We start from the raw sequence: 23,965 nt of genomic DNA on the forward strand, positions 1-23,965 counted from the left end.
CTCATCGACCCAGTCAAATCCTCTCCTAATTAGTTAGCTCAGGTCAGACTACTCCCTACCTGATTAGCAACCTCTGCTCAAAGTCTTATCAGGGATGGTGCATTTTTCAAATGCTTATTTGACTGTAAGGCAGGAGTGGGACAGGATTGGGACAGGATTTGGGTCCATATAAAGAGCACATGTGCTGCAGTTCTCACTCTTGCTTCTTCAGAGCAGGCTGACTAGGGGGTACACCTCCTGTTGGACTGGTCCAGATCATGCTATAGATCAGTGTTGGCTAACCTGTGACACTCCAGGTGTTGTGAAACTACAAGTCCCAGCATACTCTTCCAGCAATAAGCTGCTATATATTGGCACAGCATGCTGGTACTTGTAGTTTCACAACATCTGGAGTGTCACAGGTTAGCCAACACTGCTATAGATCATGGAACTTTGTGTACAAAGTGGCAAAAGCAGGAGGGCATTGGGCTTGCTTCCTACCTTACTGGTACAGGAGTGAATGGCATGGCTTGGTGTCCTGGACAGTGCTCCAGAGAAACAGTGATTATAGCCCCTTTAGGGTAGGGTCATTCAGTAGGTTCACTGTGCAGTGAACACCATGGCTTTTGTTAATAGTATGGTTTTCATGTTTGATTTGTAAATATACATATATCTATATTTGATATAAAATAAAGATAAGAAAAGTATCTTTCCAGTTGTTTTGCCTAATTTATTCCGAACTACCAGGTACCCTCACCTAGCACATAAGGCTGCCTCCGGTCTACCAGCTAGGCTGAGAGTGCAGAAGATCTAACCATTAGCTCGGTAGCCAAGGGCGCATGTAGGGGGGGACCCCTCCCCTCCGCTAAAGAAGTGCCCCTGTATACAGCACCGGCGCGGACGCTTCTTTAACAGCACGGCAGCTGCTGTATAGTACAGTGCTGCCGCGCATGCGCAGCAGCTCTCTCATTTTCTTGGGGGGGTTTGGGTTGGGGGGAACCCCCCTTAAAAATCCTGTGTGCGCCCCTGGTAGCCTTACAATTTTCATAGCCAGACAAAAACACAGAACAACAGGTCTACAGCACTACTACTAAATATATCATTTTTGCCAGTTTTGACAAACAACTTGCGTTCAAACAAACAGTACAAGAATGTATTGTATACAAAACATTGAGTGTAAGACTGCATTTCATATCCAAAACAAAAGTAACAATTGACTTCTGAAAAATGTATCAGTATAATTGACTTAATATTGTGACACAGTCAGTAAATACAATTCAAGTTGGTAATCTGTAAAACCTTAACACTAGTAACCTTAAATGGCAGAATATGAATCCCTTTATAGTTTATTAATTTATTAACAGTAAGAGTACAATATTGGATTTTAAAACTTTGGGAGACATTTTGGCAGAAAAGTTACTTTTGGTAGACAATATTTTTCATTACAATGAACAATAGGCAGAGGTGATACACTTATAATATGAATGCACTGAAATGTATTAATTGACACTGGGTGCACCATATTCCATAGATATATTTGATTCTAAACGTGTGTAGTGAGTGACTACAGAATAGTTCGAACAATACATCACCTCTTACTATTGCATATTGAATTAAACAATTATATAGAGCAGAAGGAAGATCTATTGACCAAGTCATTTCTGATGTCTTCAGTTGGACTTCTCTGAATTGAATGTTTGTTTTCTGTCTCTTTATTTTTTCTTTATCTGGCAGTACAATGTCATGGAAAAACCAAGGCCAAAAAGCTGTAAAGACAAATAAATTATGCAGAGATTTTACAATTCTATTAGTTTTAGGTGAAAATAAATCTTTTAAAATATTTGAAAGATTAATTTCTAGAGTATAATAAGGGTCACAGGTGAATGAATACTTAAAAACATATATAGCGATAGTAAAACTCACATTCTGCGAGGATAACTATAACAAGATAGGTAGCGTGTAGGGACAATTACTAGTAGTGTTGGTAACTTACATGAGAATATTAATCACTCTAAAACAAAAGTCTATGCTATTGCTCCAGGTACTGTAATCATTTTGTAACTGGTATTTCAGGATCAATACGTGGTTTAATGGTGAAGTTCTGAATGAGAGGAAAGGGTGCATTCGGCTGGCCACTCCCTGTATGATCCTGCCACAAAGCCCGATTACTGAGCTACAGAATCAGAGTCTAATTATATAAATATATAACTAGCCAAATTGTCAAAATCCAGATGTTCTGCGCTTGGGCAGAGCAGTCATAACTCTTGCAGTATCACGGGGCCATTTGCCAACATGTTCAATAATGAGTCAATTAATTTAAATTATATAGTTATTGAGCATGGAGTTCATTTGGGATCATACACATTGTTATATAAGGCTGCTCAGTCGACTGATGTTGCTGAAGATATTGCTGCGTGTGGAGAACTTTAAAGCTTATTTATCACTGTGCTAAAGTGAAAATCCACAGTGCAAGTGCTATTTTGTGGAGTCACATTACTTTTGCACAATGTTACAGATAGCTGTGTGGCTATGAGTGTCAAAATGACCTCAGTTGTTTGCACTTTCCAATGAGAGGAGTTGGGGTGAGAAATGTAGTCAAGTGAGCACAAGTGTGCCTTGTAGAAAAATAATATTCTGCTTGTGGGATGGGAATATATAAATTAACTTTTGGTCATAGTATGTGTAGCAGCACAGAATTTTTACTGCCCCCCCCCCAAAAAAAAATACCTGATTCTTCTGCCTGCTCAAAGATGGTATTATACAGCGCTCTGCTATACTTTTAATGGGACACATTTTGCACCTGTCACTTGCACTTGGTGGAAAACCTAATTTCTAGGGCCTTTTAATCTGAAATAATAACCTAAAAACACAAAAAGTGACTCAAATAATAGAGAAAGTCCCAGTGACCCCTTGCTATTATGATTACTTTAAAAGAGAAAGGAACTGAGCTGCACTTTAGGAGAAAGATGAAAGTTCAGTTTAATAAAAGGGGTAGTAATGACATCCTTCCTGTTTCCAATGTAAACCAGCTGTACCTCTGTAACTATTACTTGCTCCTGGTATTTTTCAAATTTATCCCTTAGTAACTGTGACTTATAGTATTGCCTATCTACAAGCATCGAACTAAGGTCTTTCTCAAACTTTGGACCATTAAAACTATGCCATTAATAGTAGCTTACATGGAAGCAGGGTCGAACTGGGCAGCCGGGGAGCCGGGGTATTCCCCGGTAGGCCCCGAAGCCTGATAACTCTTCCACCTTCATTGGTGGAGGCAGCAGGTACTTTAAAAAAAAAAATACTTATATCATCTCAGCGCTGGTGCCCCTCCTTTCTCCTTTCTGTTCCGTTTGCATTAAATGACGGGCGTGGCGTCATCACGCCACTCCCGACATTCAGTGAGGAACGGCACAGAGAGGAGCCAGCATGCAAGAAAGAAGAAAGTAGTCAGAAGACAAGAAGAGAATAAAAAAGATGAAAGAAGCCAATAGGAAGGTAAGTAAAGGAACGGAGGCAAGGGGAGGAAAGCATAAAGGGGCAGAAGAAGGGGGGCCGGGAGCAGAATAGCACATAGTGATGAAGAGGGGAGGAGAGCAGCACAGCACATAGTGATAAAGAGGGGGGGCAGAAAGGAACATAGTGATGAAGAGGGAGTGCAGAAAGGCACATAGTGATGAAGAAGGGTTGGCAGAAAGGCACATAGTGATGAAGGGGGGGCAGAAAGGCACAGAGTGATGAAGAGGGGAGGAGAGCAGCACGGCACATAGTGATAAAGAGGGGGGGCAGAAAGGCACATAGTGATGAAGAGGGGTTGGCAGAAAGGCACATAGTGATGAAGAGGGGTTGGCAGAAAGGCACAGAGTGATGAAGAGGGGAGGAGAGCAGCACGGCACATAGTGATAAAGAGGGGGGGCAGAAAGGAACATAGTGATGAAGAGGGAGTGCAGAAAGGCACATAGTGATGAAGAAGGGTTAGCAGAAAGGCACATAGTGATGAAGGGGGGGCAGAAAGGCACAGAGTGATGAAGAGGGGAGGAGAGCAGCACGGCACATAGTGATAAAGAGGGGGGGGGCAGAAAGGCACATAGTGATGAAGAGGGAGGGCAGAAAGGCACATAGTGATGAAGAGTGGGGGCAGAAAGACACATAGTGATGAAGAGGGGGGCAGAAAGCCACATAATGATGATGAAGAAGGGGGCAAAAAGGCACAGAGTGAGGAAGGAGGGGGGAAGAAGGCACAGAATGATAAAGAAGGGGGGGTAGAAAGGCACAGAGTGATGAAGAATGGGGGGCAGAAAGGCACAGAGTGATGAAGGGGGGAAGCAGCATGACACAGAGTGATGAAGGGGGGGAGAACGGCACAGAGTGATGAAGGGGGGAAGCAGCATGACACAGAGTGATGAAGGGGGGGAGAACAGCATTGCACAGTGTGATGAAGGGGGCCAGGTGAAGGGGAGAAAAGCAGCATGGAGGGCGCAGTGTGATCATAAGGAGGCACAGCGTGGTGATGATGAAGAGGCACAGTACTGTGTGTGTGATGGCACATGGGGCTTGTGACAATGTAGTGTGTGTGATGGCACATGGGGCCAACTGTCCTGATTCTAGTGGGACCATCCCGATTATGGGTGACTGTTCTGCCCAATCCAAGGGGCAGGTCAAGACTGTGTACTCTTTATATAAACACTGAATTCTTTATATACTACATTACGGTGCTAGCTGTCCTTCGAGGGCTGACCACAACCTCCTCCCCCAGCAGTGGGCCCTTTCCATTGTATCCCCCGGTGGGCCCTTCATGTCCAAGTCCGACACTGCATGGAAGTCATGCTGATAGTTTGATGGCAGTGGGTGTGGGGAGGAAGGGGACTGTTTGTGAACTAAAAAGTGTCTCACATAAAATGATTCAGACACTGCAAATACAGTAAATTAGAAATTTTGCTAACATAACTTGGAATATATTGTGTACACACCTCTTTTAAATGTTTTATCATTATCTTGACATTGAACATAAACAAGTTACAGTATTTGAGTTAATTAATAGTTTTAAATGATTAAATCCTAAAATAGTACCTCCACCACCGCCAGTCCAAATGCAATTCCAATAATGATTGCGAGATGTTTTTGAAAGTACTCTGTGATTACCGATACACATGTCTGTGGAAGAAAATGCATACAGAGGATTAGCTTCTACAGAACATTTTATATAATTAAAGGTTTTTTACAGTTTATGCTTAACAGTTGGTAATGTTTTATAGCACTTTTAAAAACATTAATATGTATCTACAACAATAAAAACAAAAAAATCAGGTTCATGACATGCAGAATTTCTTCAACTGAAAACCAAGCAGTTAAGAAAATTAAAATTAAGAAAATATTATTCAGATTACATTCAAATATTTACTTTTATTTAAAAGAGAGAAATTCATTGGGTTTACACATTTAATGAATTTCAAGGATTTATCTCATGGAATTTAAAACCCTCCCTTGCAAAACACCATTTGCAAATAAAACTAGTTTCAATTGCATTCCTCGCTTACTCACTTGTAGTAAACTCAATAGTCTTCATTGTGATGAAACAAGGTACAAAGCCAAAGGGAAGAGATGTGAAGGCTAATGACATCTACGGGTCTATATAATATGGTGCGGCGATAAAAAAATCTATTATCAACGCAATTTATCATTAAGATATTGCCTGAACAGCTGAATGATATTCTGCTGCCTGGCAACACTGACTGGCAGTGGAAAGAGGACCCTTGCACCAAGCAAGTGTAAAGTCATATGCGCATGAGTGACCTGGTTTTACACATACACAGGGGAACAGAAAGCCAGGACTTGGGCTTCCAGTGCCATTTTCACTCTTTTTTTAAATATATTCCAATTAATAAACAATGTTTTATTAAAATAATACTAAAAAAAATCCTGTATTTGTCCCTTACTATGAGATGGCAAAAACAATCGGATGACTGCGGCGGTCTTTGTTAAATATGCTTCACCATACTTTGCATGTGTTTCTCCCATTTATAAATAGGCCCTCTAGTGGCCAAGTTATTACTAGCACTTGGCAGTTTGCCCTCACTTACTATCATCAACTTCCCCTTTCTTTTCAGTTTTTGTCTTCTCTTCTCCAATCCGTAATACATTTGTATGTCCTTTACTCATATGACAGCAGGGGTATCATATCATTACAATGTCCAATATATATATATATATATATAAAGGAAAATATTTTTTGTATGTGGAAATCTTTGTAACTGATTTGAAAATTATAATTTTTAGAAGTCATTTTAAAGTGAATATATGCAAACTGGCCTAATGCTGCAAACTGATACAGGAGTTACAAATCAGCAACAATACATGCTGAGTCTCACAATTTGTTCAAGCAATTCACAAACAGTACCTTTACTTAAGTGTAATTTAAACAAAAGTATATTAATGATAACAATGTGCAGTTTCTCCTGACATCTATTGGTAGTAAATATGTACAATATTTGTGCAATTATTTTGACTGTTGCAAAAATGTATTTGTAGAAAATAAATTAACAAATTACTTCAAGATAGATTTGCAATACACACAAATACTTCCAGGAAGTTACTTTAAAATTGAATCTCCCTTTCTGTCTGTCTGTCTGTCTGTGTGTGTGTCTACATTAGGGAATTTAGACTGTAAGCTCCAATGGGACAGGACTGATGTGAATGAGTTCTATGTACAGCGCTGCGGAATTAGTGGCGCTATATAAATAAGTGATAATGATGATGATGAATACCATAATTTTGCCAAATTACTCTATAGACAGAATGATCAGCAAAAAACGAAAAGGCCATCACGATATTTATCATAGTGGACAGTTGTAAATATGAAAAAAAAAATGGCAGGACTAAGGACTAAAAGGGGAACTGATGAGTAGGCCCAAAATGACAATACCCTTTAGCTGTACATATAAACTTGCATATATTTAATTAAACAACCTGGCCCTGCAATTCTTCTTGTGGTATAAGCTTAAATCATATGAAGCAAGGTTACATCTGAAGTCAAAACGAGATGTCCTTACCTCTTTATAGTAAGATCTAGATGTACATAAACCTGGCTCCTTTGATGGATCACATCTACAAGATTCTGGAGGGTTATTACCCCAGTCTTCAATACCCTGACTAATACCACAGCAATTGTTCTAAACAAAAAGATGGAGAGAAAATCACATAAAGGGGAATTATATTGAAACATCATACAATTTCATAGATCTTGATGAATAAAACAAGGGTCGTCCTATGTCTGAGATGAGCTTCTGAAGAATCACTAGATATTGAATGGTAAATTGGTAGTAACTGTTACTGTGTGCTGGGAGACCTGTTTCTAAAACAATGCCACACTAAAAATTTAACAATGGCTACCAAAGAACAAAATAAAACAATTGGTATATTGGTATATCTGCGCAGGCAAACTGAAAGCAGCCCTCTGATCACACACACATAATCCACATGTAATGTGCAGAAATATAGAGTTCAAACAATAAAAATTGGTGACAGAGCTGGCGCTAACAGTTAATCAAAAGTCAACCTTATACGGTCTTTATATATCCTCTCTTTTTTTTCACCAAGTATGTGTCTTCCACAAATTCCAGAAGTTCTGTAACAGTCCAAATGGTTGCAAATTTCAAATATTCCTCATCGCGATTAAGATCATATAGGAAACATGGAAACAAATTATATGTTACATATTGCGCTATGATATGGTTCTTTTTTTTCCCCATGTTTCCTATATTTGAAATTTGCAATCACAGCTATAACAAGATTATGTAACTTAATTGTACATACGAATGTTAAAATGAATCACTTTTCACATTAGTTTATCCCAACTGAATATGCCAGTATTACAATATACCAGCCTCTGTTTGCAAATAGCTGTAACGAAACAATGCAGTCTGGACAACACACCACTTTACCGGGGCCCATGGAGATAATGGGGCCCACTGCATGGGGAACTAGTGAGCTTTGGGCCTTGGTTCCCTCCTCCCCGCTTCCCTGCACTGGGGTCACAGCTTGCTAGTTCTTCCTCTGATTTCTGAATACTATCATTACTGGCTTGTTGGTTGCCTTTCATAATCCTGTAATTTCCCCAAATGTCCTCTTCTACTATTATATTCTATTTTTTCTCGCAGGGGTTAAATTACCATATTAACAGTAATACTTTTAGCGCTGCATTATTTCGAAAATAACGTGGTCGAATTGAATCAGCCCCTTAGAAATCAATATGAAAATTGCCATTCTAGAATGTGAAGACCAAAAAAAGACACAAGAATGGTCTTTAAGATTTATTCTATACAATACTGTTCAGGTTTACTCCACAAAGTGAAAGACGGTATTAAATGGATATCACATTTTCAACTGCTGTTTTGTTTTTATGTCTGTTTTTGTTTCAAATTTACATATTTTTTAATTCCTTTACACAAGTCTAGTCTTTATACAACATGAGTGCATGGTCCAACAATATACAGATGTCATACAAGTTTATTCATTTCATTATAGATATTAATGTGCTTCTTTAACAGTTTATTTACATTAAAACATGTTTATGGCATCAGACTTTAGCACCTTTGCAATAAACTCATAGGAGACACAACAACAACTTATCCAGGAAAACATGACCATCCACCAGACTTTAACACTTCTGAAAAGAAATGTTAGTACTGTAATACAAAAAGCTCAGTATAAATGTGCCTGCTTATACAATGTGCCTGCTTACTCTGTCTTACCTCTTCCTGGATGGTTTTTAACGCATCTTGAAAAGTTTGATTTTGTCTATTCAATGGTAAAAGGTCTTCCAATGACGTTTTAATATTTTCTTCAATCTAGAAAAGCAAAAAAAATACAAATTAAAGTATAAGCTCAGTCTAAATCACAGAGAATAGGCAGCAGCTGGTCAGCTAAAATGTATTCACATACCTTTGGTTTAAAGACAACTCCCAAAATTCCTGCTGTTACTTGAAGTAAAAGGATCAAAAGCAACCCAATAAAAAACTAAATAAAATAAGAAAGGAAGTTTTGGTGAAGGTTACAATAATTATCTTTTAGCATAATAATAAAAATACTAATAAGAATAAAAATACTAAAAATAATAATAGTCCTCATTTAGAGTTGGACATACGCATTTCTGTACTCCGCATATGTACCAAAATTCATCTGTATTTATATCTGAGCTATGTCAGACTTGCGGCCCCTTGCGCAGAAGAGGTAGAACGGGGGTGGGTAAGTGTAATTTTAGTATAGTAAGGGAGTGTAAACAGAATTGGAGCACCCCCCGGTGATGGACTACTACACTAAAGATTACAATTGCATTTATAAAGCTTTAAACTATGGATGTGGGTGTGCTATGATTTGATTACAACTTATATTCCATATTTTTGTATGTATAACCATTTATAACTATCAATCTCTGCTCTATCATTAGACACCAGTATAGACATTTGTACACCTGACTTAGAAGTACTGCTGGTTTTGAGTTGGGCTTATCTTGAGATACATGTACATCAACATACACACAGTGGTCGAAGTGAGCCGATAAATGTGTCAAACTTTAATTGATATCAAATGCATCCAAAGTTGCCAAAACATTTGGCAGAGCACAAAACAATCACTTGGTCTGATCAGAGTAGATGCAATTTTAATAATCTCTATGGAAAATTTAGATTCTAATAATCGCATCAGCCTGTGTGCTGATGCGATGAGCGGGCTCGGATATCTGAAATCCGAGCCCACCCGAACGTTGCCGATCCGAGCCGGATCCGAGACAGATCCTGGTATTCCCGCCAATTGCAAAACTGAAACCGAGGCTCTGAGTCATAATCCCGCTGTCGGATCTCGCGATACTCGGATCCTATAAATTCCCCGCTAGTCGCCGCCATCTTCACTCGGGCATTGATCAGGGTAGAGGGAGGTTGTGTTAGGTGGTCCTCTGTCCTGCTATATCTCGTGCTGTGCTGTGCTGTGTTGTTCAGTTCTGTGCTGTGCTGTGCTGTGCTGTGTTCTGCTCAGTCCAGTGGTGCTGTGTCCTGTGCTCTGTCCTTCTGAGTTAACTGGTGCTGCTGGGTCCTGTGCTGTGTCCTGTTCAGTCCAGTGGTGCTGTGTCCTGTGTTCTGTCCTTCTAAGGGCATTGTTATTTCTCCATTATTCCCAAGTTAAAAAAATTTTTTTAAAAAGTTATAAAAAAAAAAAAAGTAATTATAAAAAAAATAAATTTAAAAAAAATATCCAAAAACAATCCTGCAGTATAAGTCTATTGGTACTGCAATATTACAAAGTTCACTGATTCTGCAGTATAAGTCCAGTGGTACTGCTATATTACAAAGTTCACTGATTCAGCAGTATTATTCCAGTGGTACTGCTATATTACAAAGTTCACTGATTCAGCAGTATAAGTCCAGTGGCACTGCTATATTACAAAGTTCACTGATTCAGCAGTATAAGTCCAGTTGTACTGCTATTACAAAGTTCACTGATTCAGCAGTATAAGTCCAGTGGTACTGCTATATTACAAAGTTCACTGATTCAGCAGTATAAGTCCAGTGGTACTGCTATATTACAAAGTTCACTGATTCAGCAGTATAAGTCCAGTGGTACTGCTATATTACAAAGTTCACTGATTCAGCAGTATAAGTCCAGTGGTACTCTCCTGTGCCGCATATAATTTTTAAAGGCTTTGCCGAGTGTGTGTGGCTTAGGGGTACGCTCTCTTGTGCTACATATAATGGAAAACAAAAATTTGGAGGATAAAGTAGGGAAAGATCAAGACCCACTTCCTCCTAATACTGAAGCTGCTGCCACTAGTCATGACATAGACGATGAAATGCCATCAACGTCGTCTGGCAAGCCCGATGCCCAATCGCATAGTACATGGCATGTAAAATCCAAAAAGCCCAAGTTCTCAAAAAGGAGCAAAAAGAGAAACTTATAATCATCTGAGGAGAAACGTAAAGTTGGCAATATGCCATTTACGACACATAGTGGCAAGGAACGGCTAAGGCCCTGGCCCGTGTTCATGACTAGTGGTCCAGCTTCACCCAAGGATCTAAGCCCTCCTCCTCCCCCCCCTACAAAAAATTTAAGAGAGTTTTGCTGTCAGCAACAACAACAAAACAGCAAAGAAGAGGTGACTCCATCCAGCATTTGCAGCACGCCCTCTGCATATGCTGGAAGGATCACCCACAGTCCAGTTACAGATTTGGCTAATGAAGGTGTGAATGTTGTACACCGGGAGGAGGATATTGATGTAGCTGGCGCTGAGGAGGATGTTGATGATTATGATGCAGACAGATACCAAATTGCCTTTCTCATTTCTATTTCTATTCTAGATTATATAACGGCTGAATAGTTTTCTATTTTACTCCTAGTGGAGAGGGGATCTGATGCAGACAGATACCAAACTGCCTTTGTCCATTTCTTTGTATATTTGAATTTCTAGTTCTACAGTCTATGCAGGCTGCTTTTTTTATATTCAACTACAAGTGTAGGGCGGGGTGCATAGATAGCCACCAAAGTAATGTGGTCCATTTAATTTCACTTTCTAGCTCCACAGTCTGTGCAGCCTGCTTTTTTTTTTATCTTTAAAGTATTTACCAGCCTTACAATCTAAATTAACTAGAGGTAGTGACGTGCTAGAACTCCACCCTCTATATGCTGCAGAGGATGGAGGAGCATCAAAAGGCCATTCAAGCCTACACAGCCACCTACGACATAGGAAAAGGAGTGGGGATGCGCCTGAGTCAAGCGCACTGGAGAATGATTTCCGTGTTGTGCAAGGTTCTGCAGCCATTTGAACTTGCCACACGAGAAGTCAGTTCCAACATTGCCAGCTTGAGTCAGGTGATTCCCCTGATCAGGCTTTTGCAGAAGCAGCTGGAGAAAGTGAGGGAGGAGCTGGTACACCATTGCGATTCCACCAAGCATGTAGCTCTTGTGGATGAAGCCCTTCGTACGCTTTGCCAGGATCCGAGGGTGGTCAGTCTTTTAAAGTCAGAGGAATACATTCTGCCCACCGTTCTCGATCCTCGGTTTAAAGCGTATGTTGTGTCTCTGTTTCCGGCGGACACAAGTCTACAGCGGTGCAAAGACCTGCTGGTCAGGAGATTGTCCTCTGAAGAGGACCGTGACATGCCACCAGCTCCACCTTCATTTTCATCACTGTTTGTGCAGTTCCAAAAAAGAGGAACTGCCATTTCTATTGCTACCTTCTTTCTTTCTGTATTTCCTGTGTCCTGTGGTCTGTTCTGCTAAGGGCATTGTTATTTCCCAGTTATCCAAAAGTAAAAAAAAAATATATATGTTTTTATAAAAAAAAAATATAAAAAAATTAATTTAAAAAAAATAAATAAAAAATTTTCCAAAAATAATTGGAAAAAAATATTACAAAATTTAAAAAAATCTAGCTTGTACTGCTATTTAAAAGTCTAACTACGATCATTCACTGTTGCTGTACCCAAAAATAATAGGTACTGCTATTAAAGTACAGTCCAGTGGTACTCTCCTGTGCCGCAGATAATTTGTAAAAGCTTTGCCGGATGTGTGTAGTTATGTATCACAGGTTTTAAGAAGAGGCACAACACCGACAACCTGTTAGACAAACTGAGGGAAATAATCTCTCTGTGGCTCACCCCACTTAGACTCTCCTAGGGATTTGAATAACTGCCATTTCTATTACTACCTTCTTTCTTTCTATATTTTAAAAAAAAAAAAACTGTCATTTCTATTACTACGTTAATTGTTTGTGCAGTCACAAAAAAGAGGAACTGCGCCCTTAACTGCTATGTTGGTTTTAGACGTCCATCCGGTGTCCGCCATCTGTTCCCTGGAATCCAGACCAGTTGAGTTTTTTTTTTATTATATTGTGGCCCCGGTATCAAATTGGGTACCAGGGCCACTTCACTACTCAGTCCAGATACTTGTTTGGTGGAATTCAGACCAGTTGAGGTTTTTTTTATTATATTGTGGGAACCACTCCACTACGCAGTCCAGATACTTTTTTGGTGGAATTCAGACCAGTTGAGGTTTTTTTTTATTATATTGTGGCCCCGGTATCAAATTGGGTACCGGGGCCACTCCACTACGCAGTCCAGATACTTGTTTGGTGGAATTCAGACCAGTTGAGGGTTTTTTTTTTTATATTGTGGGGACCACTCCACTACGCAGTACAGATACTTTTTTGGTGGAATTCAGACCAGTTGAGGTTTTTTTTATTATATTGTGGGGACCACTCCACTACGCAGTCCAGATACTTTTTTGGTGGAATTGAGACCAGTTGAGGGTGATATATTGTGGCCGCGGTAACAAATTGTGTACCGGGACCACTGCACTATGCAGTCCAGAAAGCTACCTCGGTGACACGTTTTGGACTAAAAACAATATTGTTTGGTGTGAGGTGTTCAGAATAGACTGGGAATTAGTGAAAATTATTGCTAATGGATGTTATTGAGGTTAATAATAGCGTAGGAGTGAAAATAAACCAAAAAAACTTGATTTTAACACTTTTTATGTTTTTTTCAAAATAAATCCGAATCCAAAACCCTAAATCCTAACCAAAACATTTCGTCAGGTGTTTTGCGAAACAAATCCGAACCCAAAACCTCAAGCAAATCCGAATCCAAAACACAAAACACGAGACACCAAAAGTGGCCGGTGCCCATCCCTACTGTTTTCAGGTTTTAATGCATTGTGTCAGTCACTCGTTTGTCCTTGACATAGAAAAAAATGGGTCTGTGATCCCACGTGCCTATGCCTAGATTGGCCACAGATCAGGTTGTGCAGGTTGTTAAGAATGCATGCAAAGTTAATAGAATGACAATCTGCAGTTGTGTCCCTTCCAAATCTTACACAGGCTTAAAGATTGAAAGGAAGAGCTCACATGAATCATACTATATATATATATATATATATATATATATATATATATATTTATATTTAGCTATGTTCCATTCATTTCTACTCATAAGGTTATTAATAAAGTTGAAAGTGCACAAGGTCACCTCCTGCAACACCTTTCTATTTGCAAAAATGTACCTACTTATTTTCCCAGAAATGTTTACTAGGTAAATATGGTAATATCAAGCTTCCAGTATCAAAACAATGTATATGTGGTACGGAATTTATATATAGCTAGCAGTAAATTGCAGAACTGAATTTAATGTTCAGAAATAAAGTTCATCTCGATCGGGTTTGAAATATTTTAATGAAGATTCTCTATAGGCACCCCTTAAACCTGGGTATGCCCCATGTGTATGTTCTCCAATGTCATTTAAATATCTTGCTCCAAAAACAAAATCCCATGGTTGCATGTGAACCTAAAAAGAGGTCTTTATTTATAATACCTCTTACCTGCCTAGCTCTCTCCTCCAGAAGATCTGAAAAAAAGAAATGTGCAAGAATATGGCTCTGCAGCACATTTGCTGTTCCTATTTTATTTGAAAACATTGTAACATGACATCTCAAAGGAGCAAGTGTGCTGTCAGGGCACATTTTTCCATACTCTTGATCAACTGTTATATATGGTAAAAATATCCCACACTTAGGAAAACCATAACTACCTCTGATAAAAATACATACTCGTATGTCAATTTGTAAGTATATGTCAGTATTTGCAAATTTGTATTTTGTTATTTTACCTTCCTTGTCCTATTTAACCTTCTTTATTTTTCAACAATATTTTTTTAAACATATCAGTATTATAAAATGTATTTATTGGGTTGTAGTTAACTATGTTCATTTACTGTGTTTGGAGCAAGAGAAAGAACCAAAAAATATCTCTAGTATGGTGTTGATCTTTTGATGTTTGGTGTTGAACTTCCATAAAACGTAAAGTGGAAACGCCAAACATCGTCTTCATGGTGGCTTGATTTATCGTTGCTTCACTAAGTCAACAGATGTGCTGTATGGATGCAATTGTATTCAATGCACAAACCCGAGCTTATCAGTTGTTGTACCCAAGGGAGACAACAATAAACAAATCTGTCTGGAAAATTAAATGAGTGAAAGTGGACTTTAATGGGTCTGCTGAACACTATTTATCTATCGGACATTTACTGTGTTCAAGCACTATAAATAATGATACACAATTTATTACAGGAACTACATTTCCACCTGATTCTCATCAGTTCATCCACTACCATAGCTATTTTAACCACATTTCTATTGTATATAGAATATTAATAACACATACTTAATTTTTTCAAGGCTCCACATGTAAATCAAATAATAAACTGATCTTTGTAGTACTTGCTTTGAACTACATCCAAATTTAATGAATGATCCATAGATGTTCAACAAAAGTTTTGTGAATTTTCATTATCACAGAGTTGCTGTTTTCATATATATTTTTCTGCTACATATCAATATGTACTGTCACAATCTTTGTTTTTAGAGAAATGGCGATAACAGCACAAACAAGTATTAGTAGCATAAATTCTACACCATTGATGACTTCATGGTACCCATTGAGGTTGGAATGTTGAACATAGTACAACTATGCTGGTTAGCATGACTTATTTAACTATAATTCTGGAGAAGTTCTTATTTATGTTTGTTTAGACCTGTGTCTGGAAGCAATGTCTGCGAATATAAACTTTATAGTATAAATACACACCAGAATGAGAAGGCAGCGACTTTCCTTTATAGCTCCACAGCATCCAAAAAATCCAAGCACCATAATTATGGCTCCCACTGCTATAAGAAGGTCAATTGCCGAAAGCATACTACTTCCTTGAAGATTCAATTCCTAGAACAAAGCATAGAATTAGTAATGCAAATAAGCAACATTAACTGAGCACTAACACTCAATAAAGCCATAAAGTTTACTGTTATTAAAGCATGATTTAATCACTTAAAGTTTTGCTTGGAGAATAAATCAGACTTAATTCAGTTCATCCGGAAAACAGATATTTTTGCATTACCTTTAAATATTATTAACTAAAAGTTTTATTAAAAAGAAGGCCATAAAACCAAAAAAACTTTCTTCTAAGATCTTAATAACCCTATACCATCATAAAATAGATCAATTAAAAACACATACAACTAAACCATTTCTAGAAAATAAAACTGAAAAACATGTAGCAATAAGAACATGTAGCAATAAAAGAAAATGGAACCTCCGCGCTCCCCAATACGAGTGTAAAATACAGCCACAGAGGGAGTAATAACATGGAGGCGGGTCCTCTTCTCCAAATAATGTAAATATCAAAAAGCAAATAATCCCAGGCGCAGAGGTGGGTATTGTCAATATAGAGCATATGATAGTAAAAATGTGAACATTTATTGCAACATGCCCAAAGGGCTAAAATAGAGAACAATAACAAGGTCCGGACCTGTGAACATATGAATACATGTGTGAACTCCGGACAACATTCGGGAGTTTCTTTACTTAATTATATCTACATCCAGGGGGGCCAAACGCTATCCGTATCATTTTAGAGATTCCTTTAACATTTGCCCAAGAACTTTACAGTGAAGCTGAAGAATCTGGGGATCTCTACTAACCGTGAGCTTATGTCAACTAAAGTTTTCCACCCCCTGGACATTGCTTTATGAGATTCCTTGGTTTGCCCGGACCATGGATTTGTTGGGTTTCAGCTTTTTAGGTTGTTCTGGACTTGTAGATATTGTAATACATTTTGTCATTCATCATTTTTCTTTGCAGTTTTTTCAGCTTAGCCCTTTGTTATTGTTCAATTTGTTATACATACCTTTATTCTTCTATTTATTTTTGTTTATTGTTTACCGCTGTAGTCATATACCCATTTGGATTTATTTTACTTTATTCATATGTTCACAGGTCCTTGTTATTGTTCTCTATTTTAGCCCTTTGGGCATGTTGTAATGAATGTTCTAATTTTTACTATCATATGCTCTATATTGACAATACCCACCTCTGCGCCTGGGATTATTTGCTTTTTGAAAAAACATGTAAGTATTTTTGATGAGGCTATACAGTCTACATAAAGATCTTAGCAACAAATGATAATTTCACTGAGACAGATTTTTTTTATAAAGTAGCAACATTTAAAGTAAAATAAATTACATAAATTTTAATGAGTTATTTATAAATATGTTTAAACTGGCCGCACTTCTCCTATAACTGGGATGTCCTACCTTGATCTTGCTGCCTCTTTCTATAACAGCACACTCATTACAGCCCTAGACATAGACACTACAGCCACTATACACAGTCTCTGTTGATTTCACACCAAAGAAACCCACAAAAGTATCTCCACGTTGTTAAGTTCTACTCCAAAGCGGACTTCCTTCAGTATAAATTCAGCAAACACCATTCAATATCTCCTCTAGCAAGACCATTTACTTTCTCCTGCACTCCCCAATCCACCCTCAGCACACACCGCTAGAGCCACTACCCACAGTCTTTCGATTTCAACCATTGCATACCAAACAAACCCACAAAAGTGCTTCCACACCATTGAGTTCTACTCAAGGAAATCTCCAAAGCCGACCTCCTCCACCACTTCTATTATGGACTATTACAACTAATATTAACCTAACTCCAGATGCACAGAATATAATTAAGCATTGATGCTTATATAATAATCTAAAACCATAAGAGTATTTTACTTTAAATAAACTAAAGTATGCTGCTCTTAGGACTCTAGTACCCAATCTGTGGGTGTTACAAGGTATAAAAGCAGTTTATGTTGTGCACATTCTCAAACACTTGGAGAAGCCAAGACTGATGGGATATGGACATATTCCAGTTATGAACGTTTTTCATCCTTGACTGATTAAGTTTGTCTTTAATTTGGAACTGTTTCTCTGGTAGTAATGTTCTGGACTGTGAATTTAATATATAGATTGATTAAAGTTCTGTGCGCATATAAGCTTAGTTTATATGAGTGCAATCCTGAAACTGTAGATGCAGTCTATTCTGATTGACTTTCAAACCCGTTTTAGGAACATTTAATATTGAAGTTTAGAAATAAGAAGTTTAATTTATAAACTATTTCTTCGGAATGCAAGTTTTAAGATTTATTTGAATATGTGCTTCACTTTTTCTGTTTTATAATTCCAAATGCACCTGTTCTGCTTTTAGCCCATGTATTTCACCCAGCCATTGGTGACCATTGCCCTGAGTACAAATTGCACAGTCCATCCACAGCCAGCATTAGAGCCTCTCTCATATTCCTGTCAATTCCACCTTTGAAATATTGCTAGAGTACACACTTTTCTTAACTAAGATATAACCAAAACTCTTACCCATTCTCTCACCTCATGCCTCAGCTACTGCAATCTCCTTGTATCAAACATACCCCTCACCCATCTGTCCCCACTTCAAATTACCCCAAATAGAATGGCAAGGTTTATCTTCCTCATTAACCACGCCCCATTCACCACTCTACTATGCAAATCCATACATTGGCCACCCTCACCTACAAAGCCGTCAACAACTCCACCTCTTCATATATCTCAAAACTCATATAAAAATTCTCTCTCGCCCTCTTAGATCTGCCTCTGTCCGGCACCTTGCTTCCTCTCACTCCTGGCTATCAGATTTCTCCCATGCAAATGCACACCTATGGAATTCTGTACCAGTCCTGACTACACTTTCTTTCATACTTTAAATCTATAAATGCCCTCTGAAAAGCAACATCTTTACTACCCTACTGCCACTTATACACCCTCGATATTGTTCCAATCTCAAATCTGAGCCTCACAGGCTGTTGTAAGCTTTCTCGAGAGCAGGGCTTTCCCTAAGCTTTGTTTTCCCATCTGAAATTATTTACTTTGTATATCCTTATTTTGTGTATGTTCTGTTTCCCTCTTGCCCAGCTCTCTCAAGTATTTACAAATCAACAAGAAAAATAATAACATATAAATTCACCACAATGGACTTTGTCCATTTACTTATTTGTAAATAAGATCTGTAGATGATGTCAGAATACACTAGTTATACAATTTACTTACCTCCCCAGTCGTTCTACATGGTATCAGTTGATCAGGGCCGGTGCTAGGGTCCTTGGCGCCCTAGGCACACTTTCACATCCGCGCCCCCCCCAGGCACACTTTCACATCCGCACCCCCCCAGGCACACTTTCACAATCCGCGCCCCCCCCCCAGGCACACTTTCACATCCGCACCCCCCCCCCCCCAGGCACACTTTCACAATTCGCGCCCCCTCCAGGCACACTTTGACAATCCGCGCCCCCTCCAGGCACACTTTCACAATCCGCGTCCCCCCCAGGCACACTTTCACAATCCGCGCCCCCCCCCCCTCCCCACGTCTTTCCTTACCTTTACTTGCCGCCATAAAGCTGCTCCTCTCTGCTCCGTCTCCTCCCCTCCACTCACTGACACTGTCGGGCCGTGATGATGATGTCATGCCGACAGTCAGTGAGTGGAGGGGAGGAGACGGAGCAGTGGTGATCCATAGCCCCTTCCCCCCTCCCCGTGGATTTATCGGAAGCTGTGCGGCGGCCGTGGAAGGTATGGTCAGCGGTCGCCGCACAGTTTTAAAGTAATTTTTATTCTGTGGCGCCCTCCAGAGCCCGGCTCCCTAAGCAACTGCCTAACTTTGCCCAATGGAAGTGCCGGGCCTGCAGTTGATACCGATCCAGTAACAGTTCCTGCTGTGTGTTGATGCTCTAGGGCTCTGCTGTTTTCTGTGAGCTAGTCACAGTCACCTCAGCAGCATTCAAGCATTACATATACCCCAGAGCTGTCAGTTACATGATCAGCAGCAAATGTTGTAGGCTAAGGATGTAAATATTTGTGTTGCAGGTTTTCTGTGTGTGTGTGTGTGTGTGTGTGTGTGTGCGTCTATGTTTTTTTTTAAATAAAGTGTATATATTATAAGTAACTTTGTACACAAACATTAAATTTTTACTGATATCAGAAATTAACTTACAGTTCCATTACCTGCATAAAATGGTGCCACCATTGGTTTGTAGATGATATGCTGTGGAAAAATTAAGCTTCATCCCAATATTCCTACAGAATGCCCACCAAAATTCAGAGCCAATTTCGAGAGGATAGCCATTTATTCCCCTGAATAAACAGAGAAGCTAATATAGGGGCCGAAGAGAGACGTTTGAGAGGAATGAAATAAGTTGCCTTAGAAAACCATCCACAACTATGGTGTCAAATCCTTGTAATGAGGGTAGATCAATGATAAAGTCCATGGATAAGTGAGTCCAAGATTTATCTGGAATGGGTTGTGAGAGCAAGGGATTGAGAGGTACAAACTGAGCAGACCTGGATGTATTCCCTCACATCCTAACGGAGTGTGGGCCACCGATAATTTAGAGAGATTAACTCTTTGGTCTTCTAAATTCCTGCACGTCTGGTAACCCAAGATGCATAAAGCTTTTAAAATAATGGGAGCCAAAGAGAAAGACTGCTTCATGAAACTGAAAGCTTGAGATGCTTCTGGAAACCAAACCTTGTGATGGGAGGGCCCAGGGAGGAGAATATCTTGATAAACTGCTGGCAGTCATTAGCAAGCCCCAACATCACAAAACATAGTGATGAAGCTCTGAAATACAGCAGAGGCATTGCATAAGCAAAAAGACATTACAAGGTACACATAATGCCTGTCCCTAGTGTTGAAGGCTGTTTCCACTAATCCCCTTCTCTGATTTGAATAAGGTTGTATGCTCCCCTAAGATCCAATTTAAAAAAACAGTTGCATCTTTTAAGCTGTCGAGCACCTCTGAGATTATTAGTTAAGAATACCTCTTCTTAATCATGATTGGACTCAAACCCAGTAATCAATACAGGGGCGCAGGCATCCATACTTCTTCTTGATAAAACCAAAGCCTACTCCTGCTGGTGAAGATGTGAAACCTGGTCCCAGTTCTCATGAATGTAGTTGAACATGACTTGTGTCTCAGGTAAAGGAAACAGATAGTCACGTTCATGGGGGTGTGGGTATATTACCTGGGAGAAGATCACAATCCAATAATTCCCAATGGGGAAATAACTCTTCTGCTTTCTGCTAACTCAAAATGTCAGAAAAGGAGACATATTGAGGAGGTAAACAATGCACCAAGTTTATGGAGGACAATGATAGTTACGAGCAAGGACTGTTCTTTCAAGACAGTGGTGGTGACAGCTAGAACCCCAGGATAATACTTGTTATAAGGATATGCAAATGCTGATTTTTCCCTGATAAGAAGAAGAGTGAGTGCAGTGTCAGGCAGGGCCGGACTGGCCATCTGGCACTTCTGGCAAATGCCAGAAGGGCCCGATGGCAGTGTGGGCCAGTCCGGGTCCCTGCGATCCCCTTTTAAATTAAATTAAAAATAAATAAATCTCAGCCACCATGACATCAGACGTCATGACGGCTCTGTGGGCCGGCCCTGCTCCAGTGCATTAATAAAAAATACACTTATCTTAGCAGCGTCCATGAATCCACTGTGCGGCCTCTATGCGCGGCCGCATAGGACTGGCTGTAGAGCCGCACAGTGGATTCCCTGGACGCTGCTAAGTTAAGAGTATTTTTTATTTTTATTTTCACAGGGTAAATAGTGTTCCGGGGGGAGAGGACAGGACAGAACCCGAAAATGTGTGCAGGGGGGGGTACAGAACCCGAAAATGTGTGCAGGGGGGGCACAGAACCCGAAAATGTGTGCAGGGGGGCACAGCACCCGAAAATGTGTGTGGGGGGGCACAGAACCCGAAAATGTGTGCAGGGGTGGCACAGAACCCAAAAATGTGTGCAGGGGGGGGGGAATAGGACCCGAAAATGTGTGCAGGGGGGTACAGAACCCAAAAATGTGTGCAGGGGGGGGCACAGAACCTGAAAAATGTGTGCAGGGGGCGGGCACAGAACCCAAAAATGTGTGCAGGGGGGGGCACAGAACCCGAAAATGTGTGTGGGGGGGAGGGCACAGGACCCGAAAATGTGTGCTGGGGGGGGACACAGGACCCAAAAATGTGTGCAGGGGGGGGAAAGTTTCAGGACCCGAAAATGTGTGCAGGGGGGGGGGGGACACAAGACCCGAAAATGTGTGCTGGGGGGAGACACTGGACCCGAAATTGTGTGAAGGGGGGGAGGACCTGAAATTGTGTGCAGGGGGGGAGAGGACCTGAAATTGTGTGCAGGGGGGAAAGAGGGGCTGAAAATATCTGCGGGGGGGGGGGGAGAGGGGCTGAAAATGTCTGCAGGGGTCGGAAAGAGGGGTTAAAAATGTTTGCGGGCGGGAAAAGGGGCTGAAAATATCTGCATGGGGGGAAGAAGGGCTGAAAATGTCTGCTGGGAGCGGGAAGAGGGGCTGAAAATGTCTGCAGGGGGTGGGAAGAGGGGCTGAAAATGTCTGCATGGGGGGGAAGAAGGGCTGAAAATGTCTGCATGGGAGGGGAGAAGGGCTGAAAATATCTGCAGGGGGGGGAGAGGGGCTGAAAATGTCTGCAGGGTCGGAAAGAGGGGCTGAAAATGTCTGCTGGGGTTAAGAGGGGCTGAAAATGTCTGCGGGGGGGGAAGAGGGGCTGAAAATGTTTGCGGGGGGGGGAGAGGGTCTGAATATGACTACAGGGTTAATGAAATGTCTTGCGTGGTATTTAAAAAATAGAGCAGCTTTGGGGGGCATGATATCTGTTTTGTGTGGCAGTTGCATGGCTGCACTCTGGTCTCAGCTATCACTAGAATATGAGATTGGGCTGGTAGAGGTAAATATTTTATTGACCACAGATGTTCAGATATTACTTATATATGCCTGTACAATAGGGTAGTGTTATCTGTCCATAATGGAGTGGTTTTTTTTTTTAAAGAGCCTAATCATTAAGGGTTTATTAACATTTTGCAATATAGTAAAATTTTGCAATTTTCAATACAGGACTCCAAATTTCCAGAAGCAAGAGAGAAGAGCAAGATCAGGTAAGAAACATCGGTGCAATCAATCTAAATTTGAATGCTGAAGAATATTTCGGAATATTTATATTTAGGAGTATTCCTATACACTGGGGGGGGGGGGGTAGGGAGGCGCTGTTGGTTTATTTGCCTATGGTGACCGAAACCCTTAATCAGGCCCTGGGTTTACTGTAGTCGGTTTATGTTTTCGCACACAGTAGGAACAGTATGCTTTTGTAATTCAAGCAAACTGATTTGCACAACAAGGGAATTGATCAGGGTGGGCAGAAGACAAAGTGTGATACACAAGTTTGTGTTGCTGCTTAACATGTTGGACTGCACCAGCAACGCCACTTCAGCGCGCAACAATATCACGCATGGTGTGTTTTTTAAATGCCTGGGCTGATTTTTAGTCCCAGTCCGGCCCTGGTGTCAGGAGACAGCAGGACGGAGCAGACACAAGAACCAGTATCTGACAGTATCTTGTGGTGTGTTTAGCACTTGGTTAAACTCATACTGTACATAGTATCATCTGCATGATAATATAAATGCCCTAAATGTATAGAAACAAAAAACACAGTTGTCAGCACTTATCCTTATAGGGCATTTACATTGCTATGCAGCTGGTACCCTGTACAGTATGGAACTAACTGAGTGTGGACTTATTTTTTTTCTGTTATTAAATATAACCTAATGTTGTCCTAGCTGCAGTCTATCCTGTCTATATAATGCCTTTTAGGTGTGGTTTTGCAAACCAGCATTTGCTGCATGACTTCAAGTTTGAGAGTTGAGTGTCTTGATTCAAATGGAGATGTGCGGACTACCCGGTCTATGAAGTTCAACTTTTGCTCCAGTTAGAAGAGTCACGTGTACAGTAGTTAACAAAGCTGCCAAATGTCAGCAGGATTTGTTCCAAAATATGTACTTCATTTACCCAGCTACCTTAATTTGCTGCACAGTTTTAGTCATATAACCTGACTCCATAATTACTCACTTGTCTTTTTAGAAATGCTTTGCAATGCAACTCTTTTTAGATTGTAAGCTCTTTTGAACAGATTGTTGTGTAAATGTTAGAAACATGTAATTGCTATAATACCTGTATGAAGTACTCAAAGTGGTATGTGCTGGTATGACATACTGGCACTTCTTTGCCCCACTTAA

At 40.1% G+C, this 23,965-nt stretch overlaps 1 protein-coding gene across 1 annotated transcript in view; it reads right to left on the minus strand.

Annotated features, from left to right (window-relative positions):
- Positions 1-735: 735 nt before the first annotated feature.
- TSPAN8 (tetraspanin 8) overlaps positions 736-23,965 on the minus strand; it is a 28,799-nt gene continuing 5,569 nt past the window's right edge. The window contains exons 3-8 of the mRNA XM_075205343.1: positions 15,599-15,730; positions 8,914-8,988; positions 8,724-8,819; positions 7,023-7,142; positions 5,044-5,127; positions 736-1,745 (exon numbers count right to left, since the gene is read on the minus strand). Coding sequence (XP_075061444.1) covers positions 1,692-1,745; positions 5,044-5,127; positions 7,023-7,142; positions 8,724-8,819; positions 8,914-8,988; positions 15,599-15,730 — 561 coding nt within the window. The 3' untranslated portion in view covers positions 736-1,691. The remainder of the gene's footprint in view (positions 1,746-5,043; positions 5,128-7,022; positions 7,143-8,723; positions 8,820-8,913; positions 8,989-15,598; positions 15,731-23,965) is intronic.

This window comes from Mixophyes fleayi, chromosome 4 (genome assembly GCF_038048845.1).
Source record: "Mixophyes fleayi isolate aMixFle1 chromosome 4, aMixFle1.hap1, whole genome shotgun sequence".
Classification (NCBI taxonomy): Eukaryota; Metazoa; Chordata; class Amphibia; order Anura; family Limnodynastidae; genus Mixophyes; species Mixophyes fleayi.